Source organism: Asterias rubens, chromosome 16 (genome assembly GCF_902459465.1).
Source record: "Asterias rubens chromosome 16, eAstRub1.3, whole genome shotgun sequence".
NCBI classification, from domain to species: domain Eukaryota; kingdom Metazoa; phylum Echinodermata; class Asteroidea; order Forcipulatida; family Asteriidae; genus Asterias; species Asterias rubens.
The window spans coordinates 12,871,651-12,892,160 of NC_047077.1; the positions used below are offsets into that span (position 1 = coordinate 12,871,651).

A 20,510-nucleotide genomic window follows, 5' to 3' on the forward strand; every position below is an offset into this window, starting at 1 on the left:
GAGCCACGCCCCCTTGACCCACAGAGCACAGCTGGAGCTTCCGCGCCAATGTGGGCGTGATTGTACGCACAATTCAATCTGCTCCACTGCGAGCATGCCGTTCAAATGAACGTAACTTTGAAGTTAAACGTAAGAAACAACACACAAATTGGGCTTTGAAAAGAGCCCGTTAAGTGGCCTTTCAAGCGCCGGACTCTCAATTGCAAGTAGTGCAGCTGGTGGTGGGTCGAACATGCATGGCTAGAAATGGTCGTCCGATGCCGCTCAAATGCCTTCGTTTTGTTGGCTGGAATTGAATTAAAATGCAACATTTTTGAGAGAGGACAACTGTAGACAGAGAAAGGGAAGCGATTAATTCCTATGCCAGATTTGTTAGGAACAGTTGAGCTCCATCCTAAGTCATATTCGAGGTAAGTGAAATAAAACATGAAAACAAAAAAGTGTGCATGATCATGATGAAAATGATGTGTGTGAATGAATGAAAATGGCAATCCAGTCCAGTAAGCATGCGATGGGGGATGGCTGCAGACTCAGTTCAGTTTTCTTAAATTTGTTCCCTAATTTGTAACAATCTTCAGACATGCACAAGTTGCGTAGGAGGAACATTACTGATGCATTTTACATCTTTGCTTGTTTGCCATTTTTTAAGGTATTCATTTTTGCCAACTCACAACTGATTGAAAAGTGAATGCTAAATAAAAAATAAAAATAAAAAACAAAAACCCATAAACATAACTGACTTGTTTTGTTCTGTTGTCTCTCTGTTCTAATCTATTGAGCCTTGACAACCCAACATGCTTGCCTTGAGTTGAGGCATTGGAAATCCAAGGCATTTCTTGTTCGCCGGATAAAAATGTAAAATGATGGTTGCGATTATTATAGCCCAACTCTTGTGCCAACACTAGGAATCCTTGGCCATACGCCACGACCAATAATGTACGCTGGACCATGGAGGTACCCTATCCCCTACTTCTACTATAAACTATAACTAAGGCTCCCCCCTGAGCCTCATAGGGGTCTAATATTTTAAGCCTCCTTAATGCTATACGTTTTTCAAATCGGCGTTGATAGGTGAAAGTTTTATGACCGTTAGCCAACAATAACCAGATAACTGAAGTTTCTTTTGTACTACACTACCAAAACTTTCCCCACATACTCAATATACATTCATAATGCTTGCATTTCCTTTTTGTTGAGTGAAATTAAAAAGCATCGTAAAAAAATGCAATTTTCTGCTCGATACTCACTGTTGTTTTTCTGCTCCATCGCACGTTTTTTGACTTCTCAATATGAAACACTTTATAAATTGGGCACCAGCCTACTACATGTAGATCGACGAACTGCCGAGCCGCCGAGTTGGACTAAACCATTCTGTGAAAGGGGTGTTACAAACCCGTGTGGCAGTGCGTGCACTGTTTGTTTACAATAATACCCGCTGTTCACGCATAAAACTTCAGTTATTGCTGGCTAACGGTGGTAAAACTTTCACCTATCAACGCGGATTTGAAAAACGTATAGCATTAAAGGCAGTGGACACTATTGGTAATTACTCAAAATATTTATTATTAGCATAAAACCTTTCTTGGTGACGAGTAATTGGTAGAGGTTGATGGTATAAAACATTGTGAGAAACGGCTCCCTCTGAAGTGCCATAGTTTTCGAGAAAGAAGTAATTTTCCACGAATTTGATTTCGAGACCTCAGGTTTAGAACTTGAGGTCTCGAAATCAAACATCTAAACGCACACAACTTCGTGTGACAAGGGTGTTTTTTCTTTCATTATTATCTCGCAAGTTCGATGACCGATTGAGCTCAAATTTTCACAGGTTTGTTATTTTATGCATATGTTGAGATACATCAACTGTGAAGGCCAGTCTTTGACAATTACCAATAGTGTCCACTGCTTTTAAGGAGGCCCAAAATATTAGACCCCTATTAAGGCTCACTTGGGGAGCCTTATAGTTTCTAGAAGTACCCTACCTCCATGGCTTGACTCACTCTGCTTCCTCTCTCCACTGCACTAGTCTTAGCCCTGCCTTCTCCTAGCTAGACCTACATGTAGTAGATTTCCCCCCAGTTGTGGTCACTTGCAGTATTGCCGTAGCGCATTGGAAAAAGCACATTCAATGAAAACCTTCGGAGCTGGCAACCACTCAATGAACAACGTTGGCGCCATGACGTGTTGCCGATGCACATGATCAAGAGGGAGCATGGGAGTTCTGACGATAGTCTGACAAATCGTCAGGTCATAAAACTTTGAATACCATTCAGACAGCTCGACGGCTGTATGGTACATGAGTACATTTGATGGTCTCCCACAGTAAGACTAGTTGACTTTTATTGCAGCTGTTTGCGCAATGCAAGCAATATCGGTAATGTAGATCTGGTTCAAGACGTTGATTAAAAAATAGGCAATCATTAATTGTACTACGACGTGTCTAAAAAACATGGCCCCGAGTATGAATTCTTTGTAAGTGACATGTTTGGTAAAAAAACGGGCGATGCGGCAGAAAAACAACAGTGAGTACCATGCAGAAAATTGCATTTTTTAAAGATGTTTTTTAATTTCACTCAACATAGGAAATTTGGCATTATGAATGTATATATTGAGTGTCTGGGGAAAGTTTTGGTTGTGAAATACAAAGAAAACTACAGTTTATTGGTGGCTAATGGTCGTACAACTTCTATCATCAACGCCGATTTTAGAAAACGTAATAGCGTTTAGAAGGCCCAAAATAGTAGACCCCTATAAGGCTCTTGGGGGAGCCTTATAGGGTCTAGAAGTAGGTTTGACCAGTGTGGGCAGAACCTTGCATGTTCTAGGAATGTTTGAACTAATGAACTACATATTCGACCTAAAGCTAGTTTTGTTTTAAAGTACTTGATTTTTAGAAGTATAGATCATGTGAGCTTTGTTTACAATAAGTATGACGTTTGGTATTCTGGCAGGAGAGAGATACTGCACTGGTCATTTTTATCTGGGAAAGTTGACATTTTGTGTCATAATGTCCACATAAATAAAAAGCTGTGTACAAATCGTACTAGCAGGAAGTCCAGGCTCTGTGGCTTTTTTGTTAAAACATGTCTTCACAGGCGACATCATCCATAGTTTATGCCACTCCTTACTAAACTGACAATGTTTAGTAAAAAGTATGTTATTTGCCCTCAGCCATGTCAGCTAACAGCAGACCTGGATCAGAGTCATGCCTCATTGAACATTCTGTCACGCTTCATAACATAATTCATCATATTAGGGCATCTGGAAGCATTGCGATGTAGAACAGGGTTGTTGTTGATTGTTGTTTACCCCTGAACTTCCCTTACATGCCTTATTATGACATGGTATGAAGTTGGGGTAGTAATGTCTACCTTTGAAATTCGCGACTCAAACGTAACAAGTTAGACAGTTGGTTCTAATCTAATCTTGTACTTGCTCAAACTCCTAATTGCTTGAATACAAGTTTGCAAAATTGGTTCAAATAGGTTTGAAAACTTGTACACATTTTAAAATTTTATTTCAATGTACTTTACACAAAACACAATGTCCACTGATTTACATTACAATTACACAGTTTGAAGATAAAGACAGTAGAAAGCTTCCCTTCAAATATACTTACTGAGGTGATGTAGTCTTCGAGAAATGTGTAAAGCAATGTTGTGAAAATAATTTTCGTCTCAGTTTTACTAATATAATAATAATGATTTTTGGGGTTGAACAAAGAATTTACTTGTGTGGGATTTGAACCAACGACCTCCGGAGTAACGTGCCGACGCTTTACCAACTGAGCTATCTAGCCCTATGTTGGTGGTGTCCCTATTTTGTCAATATCTTTGTACGGGTGTGCCAGTCAGAAGCCATACAACCGTTAACTGCCGTGTAGCCAGGGATCACACCCAAACTACGATACAACCTGGGAAGTGGCATAATAATGAACGGCACTTATAAGCGCTTCACACAACAGTCCCGAAGCGCTTTACAAAAATTAATGAGTAAACAGGTAAGTTTTAAGCAGATGTTTGAAAATGTTCTTGTTTGGAGCAGTTCTTATGTTGTGCGGCAAGTTGTTCCAGAGAATGTTGAAGAATGTGAGAATGAGCGATGGCCATATATATTACTTTGTGCGAGTGATGTATGGGACTAGTTGAGAGGTAGAGCTGGAACGGAGAGTACGATGAGGTACATTGGCCTATATGGCTGAAGGAGTTCTTGAATATAATGGGGTGCGGATTGATGGAGAGATTTGTATGTCAGTACCAGTTATGGTATTTAATGGTATAACACCATAACTGGTTTTTATGTTTTTACAGGCTAAAATAAGTTTCGTCACACTGAGAAATTTTTGTGTGACTTGTTTTACTCACTTCTCAAAAACTACAGCACCTCAGTAAGTAATATATGAAGGGAAACTTTCTACTGTCATTATCTTCAAACCGTGTAGAAAGTTTAAATGTAAATCTATCAACATTTTTAAAAAAGTACCTGAATCCTTTGAATAGGGAACGAGAAGAAAAACTCAGTTGGGAGGAAAACCCTATTGGGGGAAAACTCACGCAATCATTTCTCTGAAATGCATATCAATGCATTAAAAATTAGTCACGACTAGTGTCAAAGTCGCGACGATTTGAGGCATTTCTAGTCGAGTAGTAATTTTCACTAGTTGCTTTAAAGCTTTTAAATCTTATTCCTTTGCACACAGCTGCAAGTGCTATTGAACTTATTTCCAGTTAATGAACTTATTTCCAGTTAACACTCCTGGAATACAGATCATGTAGAGAAAAGAAGTAAACTACAAGTTGTATGTTACACAAAATGATGCCAAGGGGAAAGCAAAACTGCAAGAAAAAAAACCAATCTCAGTTTCTTGAGCTGACTTTCATCGGATCCTCCGCTCCTTTGTAAATTGCCGTCAGTCTGTAAAAGTCATCAAGGTGACCATGAACTAGAAATTAATGATTTCCATTTGTGTTGGCAGAACAAATTAGAGTCTTACCGTGGTTCTAATGGAGGCAAGTAAGAGCTTATTTTCTATTTTGTCCTTGTCCCACAGTAAGCTTATCCCACGGTAGAGTGTAGACATTGATCAATTAGCTATTTTCATCAGTTAAAGACCCTGAATACTATTGGTAATTGTCAAAGACCAGTCTTCTCACTTGGTGTATCTCAACGAATGCATAAAATAACAAACCTGTGAAATTTTGAGCTCAGTTGATCGTCGAAGTTGCGGGATTATACTTTGAAAGAAAAAACACCCTCGTCACACAAAGTTGTGTGCTTTCAGATGCTTGATTTCGAGACCTCAAAATCTAATTCTGAGGTCTTGAAATCAAATTCGTGGAAAATTACTTCTTTCTCAAAAGCTATGTTAGGCTACTTCAGAGTTCAGAGGGAGCCGTTTCTCACAATGTTTTATACTATCAACAGCTCCCCAACAAGTAAGGTTTTATGCCAATAATTATTTTGAGTAATTACCAATAGTGTCTACTGCCTTTAAGGAATGTTTTCTTAATTTACATCAGAACGGCTAACTCCAAAGGACGAAATCCCTATCAGAGCCCCAATATTTTTGGGAAAAATCCACAAGACAGCCAGGCTTTTAGTAGCGCAGAATTGTGTTTTAAAACAAAATCAGAAACAAATTGAGAAAAGACATTATGTAACCAATTAGGAGAAGACAGTTTCAACACTTGTTTTGCTTCGTAAAAAAATAGTAAGAACATTATTTTTATCTTTTGGGTTTAAGTAAATTTGATACTCAGGGGAATTGGAAGATACAAATTTCCAGACACAAACTCATTATTTGAAATTGCTCAAAATAATTATTTGCATAAAACCTTTCTTGGTGACGAGTAATGGGGAGAGGTTGATGGTATAAAACATTGTGAGAAACGGCTCCCTCTGAAGTGCCATAGTTTTCGAGAAAGAAGTAGTTTTCCACGAATATGATTTTGAGACCTCGGATTTAGAACTTGAGGTCTCGAAATCAACCATCTAAACGCACACAACTTCGTGTGACAAGGGTGTTTTCTTCTTTCATTATTATCTCGCAACTTTAATGACCGATTGAGTTGAAATTTTCACAGGTTTGTTATTTTATGCATATTATGTTGAGATACACCAACTGTGAAGGCTAGTCTTTGACAATTACCAATAGTGTCCACTGCCTTTAAAACGAAGATACGTGTACTGTATCAAATGAGATCAATCTTCTCTTAGGCCTAAAAAACTTCAATTGGTTCAACATGTTCAATTGTCAAATAGTGAGGAATTTTTAAAAATCTCATTTTAATCATGGTCTTATCGAAAAAATTCTGGTCAAAAAAATATTTTAGCTACAAGCTGTCTGTGGTCTACATTGTAAGTGGTTTTCATACTGCAAACGGAGCCCTACTTCTGGAAAGAACTAATGGACGTCAGGCACTGGCTGGTCCAGAATGTTGTCATTTTAATTTTGTTTGTGTAATTTTAATTATTTTTTCTAGTGTTTCTATTGGATGTTTTAATGCTGGGCTGTTTTTACACTGAAAGGTTTCCCCAGGGTAAACAAGTAATAAATAAATAAACTAATCAGCATCCACCGACCGTCTTCAGTCGATCAGAGATGCTCACAAACGTGTGTATTGTAAACTGATGTACACGCATACTTTTGCATGCATTTGAGTGCGCAGCAACATGCGTGGCGTTGACGTCATCGCATCCTCTTTGGTTCCCTCCAACGACAGTAACAACTCCGGACATCCTCCCAGTCTAAAACTGTTTTCTAAAGAAACATTCCCTCGTTGCCACATGATGACACGGGCACCTGTCCATCTCGGGCGTGTATTTCCACAGAAAAAAAATCACTCCCTTTTGTTGGATTGTATTGATTAATACAGTGAGCAAAATCCATAGTATGAAAAGTACTATTGAATGAGATATATAGGGGGATTTAATTTGAACAAGTTTTGTGACCCCGGCTGAATAAATAAAGATTGTATTGAGCTTGTAGAATAATAATTATGATATAAATTGCAGTTATTGCGTTCGTGTGCACCTGACACGCTCGGCATACAGCTAATATAAACATGGAACAGTCTGGGGATGTCTGCAGAGAAAATTACGTATTGTGAGGCCATCATAATAAACAATGTTTCACATTTTAAAAGTTGCCTTGATCAATCCGTGACCCACCACTCAAATCTTGATTTTTTTTTTCAAATCTTGACTAGTCCTGTCTCTTCAGAGAACAAAGTATTGTCTTGAAGATGAGACTTGAACCCTTGACCTCCAGATTAACATACATTGCTGTACATGTACCTACTGAGATCTAGCCCTACGTATTGGGGGGTGGGGGTGACCTACGTAGGTGTGAACTGGGTAATTTAGGACACTGTGTCACGACTGGGACTCGAACCCACACTATAGGCCCTACTGATTGGACCCACACTATAGGCCCTACTGATTGGACCCACACTATAGGCCCTACTGATTGGACCCACACTATAGGCCCTACTGATTGGACCCACACTATAAGGCCCTACTGATTGGACCCACATTATAGGCCCTACTGATTGGACCCACACTATAAGGCCTACTGATTGGACCCACACTATAGGCCCTACTGATTGGACCCACACTATAGGCCCTACTGATTGGACCCACACTATAGGCCCTACTGATTGGACCCACACTATAGGCCCTACTGATTGGACCCACACTATAGGCGCTACTGATTGGACCCACACTATAGTCCCTACTGATTGGACCCACACTATAGGCCCTACTGATTGGACCCACACTATAGGCCCTACTGATTGGACCCACACTATAGGCCCTACTGATTGGACCCACACTATAGGCCCTACTGATTGGACCCACACTATAGGCCCTACTGATTGGACTCACACTATAGGCTCTACTGATTGGACCCACACTATAGGCCCTACTGATTGGACCCACACTATAGGCCCTATACTGATTGGACCCACACTATAGGCCCTACTGATTGGACCCACACTATAGGCCCTATACTGATTGGAAACAGCAGAGTTTGAATCTGGTGCTCTTAACTGGCCCCTAGGCTGTGACACACCACATGATTGCCACAGGATTGTTCATTCACATGTACTTGTATTCGTAACATGTACCGTAGTACATGTACATATGAAGAATAGTGTTAGGCAAGACTTGTCAGCGTTAACCACTGTATGACTGGTGGCATCCACATGCACAGCATTGCAGATCAGTCTACAAGTGAAGTGTATGGATCTGCAAGTGTGACCATCTGACCCTGTTTGTTCACCATAAATTATTTGACAGTTTTCAGGGCCTACCGCAGTGTCTTTCAATTTGTTAAATTATGCATTCATATGGCAACTTGGTAAGTTTTACTGTGAAACTATTTATCAAGTCTCGAAATAACCATGACACCTACAGCATTTGTTGTGGTTCCCTGTGCTATTAGGGACTTTTCGTTTTCAACGACGGATGGTTCTGCGATGGTAAAGATGACATTTGGCGTCATCTGCGCATGCGTCGGCTTTGAGGACGGTCGTCCCTCAATTTCTACGACAGTACTTGGGATGAATCTTCGTTGTGCTGAAAACGACAACGTTTAGCTGAACAACCGTCGCAGAACCATCCGTCGCCGAAAACGAAAAGTCCCTATTGCTCTGGTCTGCAAGGTTCCACTGCAAACTTACATTTTCCCCCATACATGTACGAAGAAGTGCCCTTACTTGCCTTGACCTTAAAGCCATTGGACACTTTCGGTAAACAGTATTGTCCAAGTCCCACACGTCGTGTATCACAACTATTATAAAATAACAAACCTGTGAAAAATTAGGCTCAATCGGTCATCGGAGTCGGGAGAAAATAACGGGAAAACCCACTCTTGTTTCCGCGCGTTTCGCCGTGTCATGACATGTGTTTACTATAAATCCGTTATTCTCGCTATCGAGAATTGATATTGTTTTAATGTTTTCTCAAAAAGTAAAGCATTTCATGGAACAATATTTCAAGAGAAGTCTTTCACCATAACCTTATGTAAACCCTGTAAGTTATTTGTAAATCTGTGAACTTTTATTTTTTTTTCTGTACCGAAAGTGTCCAATGGCTTTAAGGGCACTTCTTCGTACATGTATGAGGAAAAATGTAAATTTCTGCGTCCCTTCAAGAGAGAAGTTCAAGGCCTGATTAATGGAAAAAGTTGGTAAAATATTGCTTTAAAGGGGGGGTACACGTTTGGTAATTACTCAAAACAAATATCAACTTAAAAACTGACTTGGTAACGAGCATTGCTGCTGTTGGTAGGAGAAATGGCTCCCTCTGAAGTAGCATAGATTTTGAAATAGAGGTAATTTCTCACTTAAATAATAAAAGACTTCTAGCTAGAAGTCTTTTATTCCTATCTGAAAGCACACAAATTCGTCCAACAAGGGCCTTTTTTCTTTCATCATTTTCTACCAACTCCGATGACCAGTTGAGCTCAAATGTTCACAGGTTTGTTACAGTATGCTATGTTGGATTTTGGCGCATTTCAGTTATGGAGCAGTCTTTCAGAGGTTGTAAAACAGGCTGAATTATCAGAGCAATTTCAAAACACTGGTGAAAACTTGTAAAATACCATTGATTTCCTTTCACAGCGCATACGTATGTAGACCTCAAGGTGATGCGCTGTATAAATTTATAATAAATATTATTATTCTAAAAGCCTTGTTTGTTTCTGCCCTCCTTAACGACTGTATCTCATCCCCTCATTCTGAATGCTTTATTTTGAAGCTGGAAGCAAAATGGCCATGAGCATCATCGGCATAATTAACCAGCCTGCACCAAAAACTATAATCTCACAGGGTTGTCGTTGTACTTCAAAGCATGCTGCTTTCAATGAAGTTAATTCGAGTACGTCTCATCCATTTAACATACACTGACCTGACACGCATCTACGTACATGTAGACTATAGTCATGATAGTTAGGGCACATGTGTATAGTGCAGGTCAGTTAGCATGGCTGACTGGCATACGAGGAGCCTCTCTTGTAAACAACTTAATCAGACATCGAGGTCGTGGGAAACGTAATAATGAGGACAGGAATAAAGTGTAGGTTTAGTTCTTTGGTTGCATTAGACTTTAGTAATAATAATAAAAAATAAGCAAAGTCCTGTATAGCGCCGGTATCCGCCAATGCAGGCGCTCATGACGCTTGCTAAAAAAATCTGCACCCTAGTCAGCTGAACTTCAGGTGCACTGCTCTTGATATGTACTTTGTAATTGATGATAACCATGTTTTATGTCTTCTTATCATTTTAATTTTTGTATTTTTTTCGTTATTGGTTGTTAAATTTAGTGTGTTATTTGGTTGCCTTTGGTTTTTTGAACCGTTTGAATGTTTTTCCTACACAAATGTCTATAATGTATGTAAACAATAAACTAATCTGTGAAAATTTAATTTCAACCGGTGAATGTAGGCCTTGAAAATTGGGAGAGAATACGAAGGAAGAGTAGTCTCTAAGAAGGAATAGATTTGAGAAATGTTACCGACAGTAATGCTTCTCAGATTAAAATGAAATGCTGCTATAGGCTTCTTAACCAGAAGGTTTTAGTGCCATTTATTTGAATAATTGAATGAAAGACACAGGACCATAAAAAAAAAAAAAAAAAAAATGAAATATGAAATAAGCATCTCCCGTGTAAACTCTGGTGGTCTAAAAATAATAATGCACTATTATTACAATGTATTAATAAATAAAGAACACATTGACGTAAACACATAGGTGCAGGCAAACAACTGAACTCAGTATCAGCCTGGGAGATTAAATGGTCTATAACTTCCTAAATTGCGAAGTTCAAAGTGCACTTCTACTTGAAAATAGAGACTTGTTTATTTGTTTTCAAGACCTTGTTCAAACACGGAGTATACTTCTACTGGTACGGCCAGGAAGAACTGAATCTGCTGAGCTTGGTGGTGGCCACGCTGTAGTACTTCGTGTGGATAATGAAAGTAAAAATTCCAAACTGATCTGTCACCAGTCACGTTTAAGTACTTACAATTTGCAAGCTGTGTTGTCAATTTGGGTTGAGTTGGAATTTATGCTAATAATTATTTTGAGTAATTACCAATAGTGTCCACTGCCTTTAAGAAACTTGTTCAAATTGTTTCTAACCGGGGGAAGAGTGAACAATAATGCCTGCAATGAATGTCAATACATAATTGTTGTGTAAACAGACAAGGGTTCATGTTGTAGGTTCATGTACAACGCATGAAAGTCTTTTTGGTGCAGTGTATGCTGAAGTTAAAGGGACACTTGGCCTTGGATTGCGCGAGTTGGTCTATGAAAAAGGTTTGAGACAGCTTGTTATTAAATGCATTGGTTGGAAAGGTTTTTTAAAGGTATAATACAATGATCCACATATATGCCTCGAACGCTTTTCATAGACGCACTCTAAGGCAATGTGTCCATTTAATTGATGTACTGCATTTGCTCACCCTTAAAGGGACATTACAGAATTGGTTTTTGCTAACAAAGCAGTTGCTGGCAGTAGTTACGGCACTTTCTATGTAATCCACCATTAAACTGACAAACCATTAAGCGGCCATCTGGGTAACAAAACAAATAGTGAATTTATTTGTTTAAACATTTTGCATGACATTGATTAATAGTTTATTTATTTCTCATCAATTATGACATTTCAGACAGAAATATTTCAAGGGATTATCATAAGACCAGTAAGTTGTATGTAAATCTGTGATCTTCACAATTTTGTTTCTTACCAATTCTGCAATCTTCCTTTAACATCAGATCGGCAGACATTGTCTAAATCAAAAATACAGGCTAGTATTAAAACACAATGTACAGGTTGCTCTAGTCTAAGGCACTGCGGCACACACTTGAATCGTCTCCGGACCAGGAACCAAGAGGATACTGCTTTGTAGTTTTCAAGTTTTTCATTCACGCCACAACTCACACCCCCATTTTTGTTTGTTTGACTATAGGAATTCATCAGAGGTGAAAGAAAAAGGAAGCCGACAAGTATGATGCAGATGTGTTACAGCTACAAGCGACCTGCTCCCAAACCCAGATGATGATGTGACAGCATTTATAAATATTAGCCTAAAGGCATCACAACGATACAACATTGACGGGAGGAAAGCAAGCGGGGGCGGTGTCAGTAAGAGTTCATAACCCGTTAGTACAAGGGATTGAGTGTAGAGAGGGAGAGTTAGTTGAGGCCAGTCGCACTGCCTGGCAGTAGATGTGGAACTGTCGCAATAATTATGACGTCTCAGAAGGAGAACATACCTGGACCGGGAGACGGCTCGGATATCGTTAAAAGTGGCTACTTAAAGAAATTAAAGGTAAGTAGTAATAATAATAATCTGGCATTAATTACTTCACGGAGGCAAAAGTTTAATTGTACAAAGCGCTGGAAATCGACCATCGGTGGGAACGATGCGAGGAAATCTACACTGGTTAGCAAAAACAAATGTACCATGGCTAAGGAATGTGGGCTACGCATAATGTGCACACTAAGCCATGGTAAATGCCTTTTTGTATCATCCATTTGTTCTCACCAAATCAAACTTCACAATTTGTTACTGAGGTATAATGTTGGCGATTGCCTCCATGCGCCATGGGCTCAATTGTATAGAGCTGTTAAAAGCACAAAATTTGCTTTGGCTTAAAAAGTCTTGGCTTAGTTAAAATTAGATTACCGGCCAAGACTCTACTCAATTGTTATGCTAAGTAAGCAGTAGGTAAATACAAGCAATGATGGCATGGAATTCTGGCCAGTAACTTGTGTAAAAAAAGCAAGTTTGAAATGCTCACGAAAGTAGAAATTTACCATTTCTTCATAGGGGTACCCAATACCAAGGAGAATGCCATGAAGTGCCATGATACAGGCCTGAATAATAATAAAGACATTTGTAAAGCGCCTAATACAAAAGCCTCTAAGCGCATAAAGAGAACAATGAACTATACACAATGAGTGAAAGATAGATTGCAAGTAAGCCGATTACAAATAAGTAGCTTCAAACGAATGAGTTTTGAATGGAGACACAGTGCGGTAATCTTCAAATTTTGTGAAGCAGCACTGTAAAGGAAGAAGAAGAAGAAGACATGCATGTAAGACAGTTTGTTAAATTATGATGCACTTCTGATGATCCTGGAGGATCTTGTGATACATTTATTATGCCGGGTATTATTAATCAATAAAAAATTCAGAAGTGCATGAATATCAAAATTACACAATAAACAAACACATAAATAAGACACTATTTTTTTCGTAGGACTCGGAATAGTGCTGATTATTATACTCATATTGACTGGCATAATTTGGTAACTAGTATACGTCTATTCCCACGAGGGACTATATTAGTTCATCACACGTGACCGTGTTTCAGCCAACCAGAATACAGAACAAGCAAGAGGTGTGTTATAAACAGTGCTAACACGTCGGTGTATGGATACAAAATAAACAAAAATAATATTCTTTATCCCCGATGCAAATTTAACATATAACATTATAAATAAGTTTTAAAAACATTCCTGTCGCTGGTAAATTCTTATCACTGTAGTAGCTGTTAATATCAAATAAAATGACCCATGGTACACTGTCGTACATGTGGTCTACATAATGGCACAGTCACTGTTAACAGCCTGTTAAAGGCAGTGGACACTATTGGTACATACATGTAATTGTCAAAGACTACCCTTCACAGTTGGTGTATCTCAACATATGCATAAAATAACAAACCTGTGAAAATTTGAGCTCAATCGGTCATCGAAGTTGCGAGATAATAATGAAAGAAAAAACACCCTTGTCACACGAAGTTGTGTGCGTTTAGATGGTTGATTTTGAGACCTCAAATTCTAAATCTGGGGTCTCTAAATCAAGTTCGTGGAAAATTACTTCTTTCTAAAAAACTATGGCACTTTGCAAAGGGCACCATTATAGCAAAAGTAAAGGGCCCATTGTTGGTGACAAAAATTGCTGTTTGTGCCTGTCATGCCAATGGGTTAATTTGAGGCTGGCCTCACATTTTGAACCTAGCAGAGTCTTCAAAGACTTATATTACAACATGTAGGGCCTACATTACAAAACCGTAAATTTTGCACAGAAAAATTGTGTTCATTATGTAGTGTTTTTTTTTCGCCCCAAAGTTAAACATGCTTTCATGTTGGCCTACGTGTAGGCCTACACCCTTTTTTGAGTGACTTTCCAAACTACATTATTGCCCTTTATTATCGTGCAATTACCTTGCCCCCTCATAGAAGGTAGGTGAAGGTCTGCTATTGGGTACCCTTTATGTAATGTTAGAGTGTCTAGCATCATGCTGTGGACATCTTTGTTAAATTCACAGGTTGCCAGTCAGTGGGGGGGGGGGGGGGGGGGTTAGGAGTTTGATAATCGATGCAGAACGAAGTCCATGCAACCTTGGAGTTGCAACACAATATGCCTGTTTCATAACACTGCAAGGAAGACACTAAAGAAATGGAACCCAAGTTCTAAGACTACAATGGGGAAGAAAACAAGATACATAACTGAAGGAAAAGGAAACGTTGTATACTACATTAATAAAATACCAATGGGAAGTAAACAGCGGGATGGAAGTTCAAACGTGGGCTATGAAAATACTTTCTGTGAAATTCAAAATGTGCCCTGGCTCACAAACTGTAGTAGAAAAGGTTTTTCCAAATTAAAGACCCTGGACACTATTTGTAATTGTCAAAAACTAGTTTTCACAGTTGGTGTATCTCAACATATGCATAAAATTATAAACCTGTGAAAATTTGAGCTTAATCGGTCGTCGAAGTTATGGGATATTAATGAAAAAAACACCCTTGTCACACAAAGCTGTGTGCTTTCAGTTGCTTGATTTCGAAGCCTCAAATTCTTAACTTGAGGTCTCGAAATCAAATTTGTGGAAAATTACTTCTTTCACGAAAACTACATTACTTTAGAGGGAGCCGTTTCTCACAATGTTTTATACTATCAACCTCTTCCCATTTCTCATTTACAAGAAAGGATTTATGCTAATAAATACTTTGAGTAATTACCAATAGTGTCCACTGCCTTTAAAGGGAAGGTACGTACACGTTTTGTAATTACTCAAAACAAATATTAACTTAAAAACTGACTTGGTAACGAGCATTGGAGAGCTGTTGATAGTATAAAACATTGTGGGAAACGACTCCCTCTGAAGTAACGTAGTTTTTGAGAAAGAGGTAATTTCTCACTAAAATAATAAAAGACTTCTAGCTAGAAGTCTTTTATTCTTATCTAAAAGCACACAAATTCGTCCAACAAGGGTGTTTTTTCTTTCATCATTTTCTCGCAAGTTCGATGACCAATTGAGTCCAAATTTTCACAGGCTTGTTATTTTATGGTTATGATGGGATACACCAAGTGAGAAGACTGGTCTTTGACAATAACTAAACGTGTACCCTCCCTTTAAGCAACGAACCAGTGGCATCAAAAGCACTAGCCTTGAATGCTTAGCATGGAGTCCATTTTTCACAACAAAATTTCACTGGCGCTTGAATCTTTTTAATTTTTTTTCAAAGACAACGTTGAAATGAGAAAGCTGGCAGTATTATTATTGTCAAGGCCTGAATGCTTCGTCATGAAAGGGCAAGGGCACCAAGGCATTTGGTGAAGGGCACCCTACAGAGGAAATAGCAAATTTAGTAGGGAACATTTCAAGGGCACCAATGCAATGTCGAGGGGGCATGGCGAAGTACATGTATTACGACTGGTTGTCACGAATGACAGTGCACAACGACAATCAGCAGAGTGGACGAGTTAGATGGCTTGGCTAAGCAAAAATGAGCAGGATGTTACGTTTTTACAAACTGTACACAAAACATAGTTTGTCTGGCTTGTCTGGTAGACTTGTTTCGTAAGCACACTTTTTAGCGCCCAGTAAAATTGTCAAGTGCTTTAAGTTAAAACCAGCTCTACGAAATTGGGCTCTATAGGTACATGTACTACCCCCATGCACATGAGACCACTAATGAAAATTGGCATTATGTTTGACAAGATCACATTGGATTTGATCAATTTAAATATATTTTGTTCACCTGTTACACCGGAGAATCATGATTAAAATCAATTTCTTTGATCATTCTGTGACTTTGAAGAATGCAGCATTAATTAAAAAAAAAAAAAAAACAAAAAAAAAACTTGAATGAAGGTCCATGTTCTGGTCAATGTTGTGCTCTTCCTGTGTACTTGAACATGTTGAAAGTGAATCCAATTTTCATCCAGCGAGAACTTCCATAACAAATTTCCTCTGGAGTTATTAATGAAAAGAAACAAAAATTAAAATTGCAAATGAGCGCAGAATCCATCAAGAAACCTTGCGATGCAGGAAACTCGGCAAATTAAACGAACATGATCAAGATGAAGTATGTCAGGGCCTTCAAAGACGTCATTAGACAGTTGTATGTTTTTAGGTTAATGAGATTACAAAAGAGACTGATGAATTTTTGGAGTTAGAAACTAGAAAAAGTGAACTGTTTGGCCATTTTGTGTAAAAAAAAAAAAGTAGTTGGGTAGTGAAGATGTCAATCCATTGAAGGCACTGGACACTATACTTTGACTTACTCAAATAAAAATGTTACCATAAAACTTACTTTGTAATGAGGCTGGACATGCTGGAGAGATAATGATAGTACTTGAGCCTAGAAACAACTCCTCTTAATAGTATTTGAGAAATTTCTCACTCAAGTATTAGAAATGTTAAAAGACTTCAGGTTTGTAACCTTTTATTATGCATCTGGAAGCACACATTTGAATTGTGCGAGAAGGGTGTTTTTTCGTAAATTTTGGTATTGCAGCTTCGATGACCACTTGAAGGTCAACATTTTTCCAGGTTTGATATTTGATGCATTTGTTGGGATGTATTAATTGTGAATACCTGTCTGTGACAATTACTGAATGTGTCCAGTGCCTTTTATTGCTCCTAAAGTTTGGGAAAGTTCTCTCGTCTCTAGACCTGGAGGACATCAGCTCAACGCCTTTTCAGATTTCTTGTTTTGCCAGCCCAGGCCTGGAATTTCTTCATTAAAAAGGGCAAAGGCCATTTTCCATTTTGCAATAATTGGCACTTCCATTGGAAAATCTTAAAGTCAATGGGAAACTTTTGAAGGGGCACCAAGGCAAAGACCAGGGGCGGCCTGCATAGGTAACTCAAGGCCTGCCATCCCACCTATGACATGCATGCCCTATTGCGTTTCCAAGCAATTCGATGTTTACTTGACTTTAAATGATTCAGCCCCTGGGGCACTGACATTGGACACCGACCTCTAAAGAACCAACTACCAGTTAAAAATCAATCGTGAGATCCGCAGTTGTGCATCAGGTTCCAGTCGTCTCTGTCTTGGGTGTTTTTGGCTGTCTGACTGGGTGTGAACAAGGGGACATTAACAGAGTGGAAAAGTTAAAAGGTGCTGGACAAGTTTGGTAATTTGTCAAAGCAATTGGTGTGTCACAACGTGTACAAATCTGTTAAAATTTTGACTCATACATGTAGGTAGTTTTTCTTCTTTACAAGTAGCCCCATGCCGAGGGAAAATGGCACCCGAGGTGAAGCCAAGGGTGCCATTTTCCCCTGAGGTTGTACAAAACCCATGGACCCCGATTACAGGGTGCAACAATTGTTTTGTTATGCCTTTGAAGTTCTGTTGTCATCTTCAAACATGTTTACGACGGATTTGCATGTAGTACAGTAGTTTAATAAGCAGATGAACAGTTGTTTAAGACGGAACAATTCGTCACTGTTCCCTCGAACCCGCAGCGGTTTCGTACACAGTGCTGGAAATCGATCAGCATTGAGCGTTTAAGGTAATGTCAGAATGTACGGATTAACATCAATCATGTTTACCCGCCTCGCTGTTCAGCCGTGGTACATGCGTTTTTGGGTCCGTCACGTGATTGGTTCTTGACCAATCAAACGTCACAGTTTGTTACTGAAGTATAACAAACAAGTATGTGCAGGGAAGGGGTGCTTATTACACGGGGTACATGATGATTTTTTGTTTTGGGTAGCGATGCTTGTTGGTTAGGGGTACTTGAAGGGTAGGGTTGGTTGTTGGAGCGAGGTATGTACTTGTTGGGTAGGGATGCGTTACTGTGTAGGGACTAGAGAATTTGTATACTGGTACGGGAGAAGACTTAATACTGACTGCCATGACTGGAGATTTTACTAGGGTTTTCCCAAGCTCATTGTTTTTTTTTGGGGGGGGGGGGAATGGTGGGAGACTTGTCGGTTCCAAGAGAGAGTGAGGGTCGAGTTGCAAGATATTAAATTTTTGTTTTATACAGTGACATTTAATATGAATCATTCACATTATAAAAATGGGTATACGTGACTTTCTACTGTCCGTCAAATAAATATTTATTCAGCATGTTCATTGATATTTTGCACGTTTGTAAATTAAATATTAAACAATGTTGGTTAAATTCCCCTAAGTGCTCAGCGGTAGTATAACCTTGTAAAAGTACACCGTGTCATTTTGACAAAGTACATGAAGTATACAGTACACTTTGTGTCAGTTTGACAAATTGATTTTACCCACATAATTGTTGTTCACATTTGTTTTCAATTAACGTAGAAGCTCATGGCAAACACCTTACAGGAGTTTGGCAATCCTTGAGCTACATTACATACACTTGTCTCAAACCTGAAATGACCACGCCCCTTCCCCAATGGGACACGGTGTTTGATGTCAATATAGAGTACTTTTACAGTGCAAATGCTCAAGAGCGAAGCTACGTGATGCTGCAGGTGGGCAGTGGGACTCATAGGTTCAGGGGTTGAAATTGCAGCCACTAGCCCGCTAGCCTAGGACTACCAGATAATTTACAGCCGGGCTACTCATCATTTGTCCAGTTTGATAGCCCGGCGGGCTAGTGGAAAAATGAATGCATTTAAAATCAACATCACAATCAACAATGAACTTTGCTGATGGTGTAATGAATGAAATACTTTTGGTGACCAATTTGTGTTGTGACTCAAGACATAATGTGTTTTTCAGTCTGGCTACCAAAAATCTCATCTGTGGTTGGAAGTCTTATCTCGAGTTAGGACGAGTTACGGGTCCTAACTTAGGACTAGCCTTATGTTTGTAATATCTCTTAGGACTAGTCATACGTTAGGACGTATGACTAGTCCTAACTCTTTGTGTAATCGACCCCAGTGCGACTAACTAACAGGGCTACTAACAATTCTGAATGACTAGCTCCACTGACTACCAAGAAAATACACTTCATTTCGACCCCTGAGATTACGTTATCTGGAATACACGCAGGACACATAAATTATGCCATGGTCTCTGTTGCCCGTGGTCTTGGCCTGGTTGCCCCTTCAAACAATTCCCATTGACCTTTTTAAATGAAAGGCCCTTTGCTAACACTAATTCAGGCAAGATTGCAATCGAGGGTTTTAAAAAAATAAGCCAGGCCTACATGTATATATGCCTATTACTCATCCCAAGTTTAAACTTTTATTCAAAGAACAGATAATCTATCTGTGTTGTATAACATTGATATTATTTATGCACTACATGTATCCATATATTTTATGCAACAAACTTATCAATATAAAATAGTACTCAAAAAAATATTTGAAAAATACAGTCTTCGTTCAAGCTGTTTTCTTGTTTTTGATATGCGCAAGACCTCCATCTACATAGTCTCTTTTTTGAAAGGGCAGAAAATCTTTTCTCATTGGTGGAGTCATTGTATTTTTATTGCACACTTTTTCTGTCCTTCTCATTACAATTGTGATTGGTAATTTAAATTGTAATGTCATATAATCGGCCCTGTTCTTTTGAGTCCCACGTAACAAATAAAAATGTGGTTCGTTCTCTAGCAGCGCTCCGGATGCAATCAATGGATGATGGCGATGATAAATAAATTGCTGAATGATTAATGACGGGATTCAACCTTGAGTATAAACGGTCCTTCGTTAGAGTCCAACTTTTATGTCATGTTTTATGAGCACAGCTAAAGGCAGTGGACACTATTGGTAATTACTCAAAATAATTTTTAGCATAAAACCTTACTTGGTGACAAGTAATGGGGAGAGGTTGATAGAAAAAAACGTTGTGAAAAACGGCTCCCTCTGAAGTGCCATAGTTTTCGAGGAAGAAGTAATTTTCCACGAAATTGATTTGGAGACCTCAGATTTAGAACTTGAGGTCTCGAAATCAACCATTATGCACACAACTTCGTGTGACAAGGGTGTTTTCTTTCATTATTATCTCGCAACTTTGATGACCAATTGAGCTCAAACTTTCACAGGTTTGTTATTTAATGCAGTATGTTGAGATACACCAACTGTGAAGGCTAGTCTTTGACAATTACCAATAGTGTCCACTGCCTTTAAAGGAGCAAGGAAGAAGAGATGAGGCATGCACATTTTGTCCCTTTTTCTTTCAAGAGAAATTGCTCAACACAAGGCCGCTCAAGGTGAGGCTAGACATGCTATAAAGGGAAAAATATAGACAATTTAAAGGGCAAGAGGATGC

The 20,510-nt window shown here is 38.9% G+C and overlaps 1 protein-coding gene across 5 annotated transcripts in view; it reads left to right on the plus strand.

The window, feature by feature from the left end:
- Positions 1-25: 25 nt before the first annotated feature.
- LOC117300700 (insulin receptor substrate 1-like) overlaps positions 26-20,510 on the plus strand; it is a 119,561-nt gene continuing 99,076 nt past the window's right edge. For all 5 annotated transcript variants that reach the window (XM_033784441.1, XM_033784444.1, XM_033784443.1 and 2 more), the window contains exons 1-2: positions 26-410; positions 11,969-12,331. In XM_033784441.1, coding sequence (XP_033640332.1) covers positions 12,251-12,331 — 81 coding nt within the window. In that variant the 5' untranslated portion in view covers positions 26-410; positions 11,969-12,250. The remainder of the gene's footprint in view (positions 411-11,968; positions 12,332-20,510) is intronic.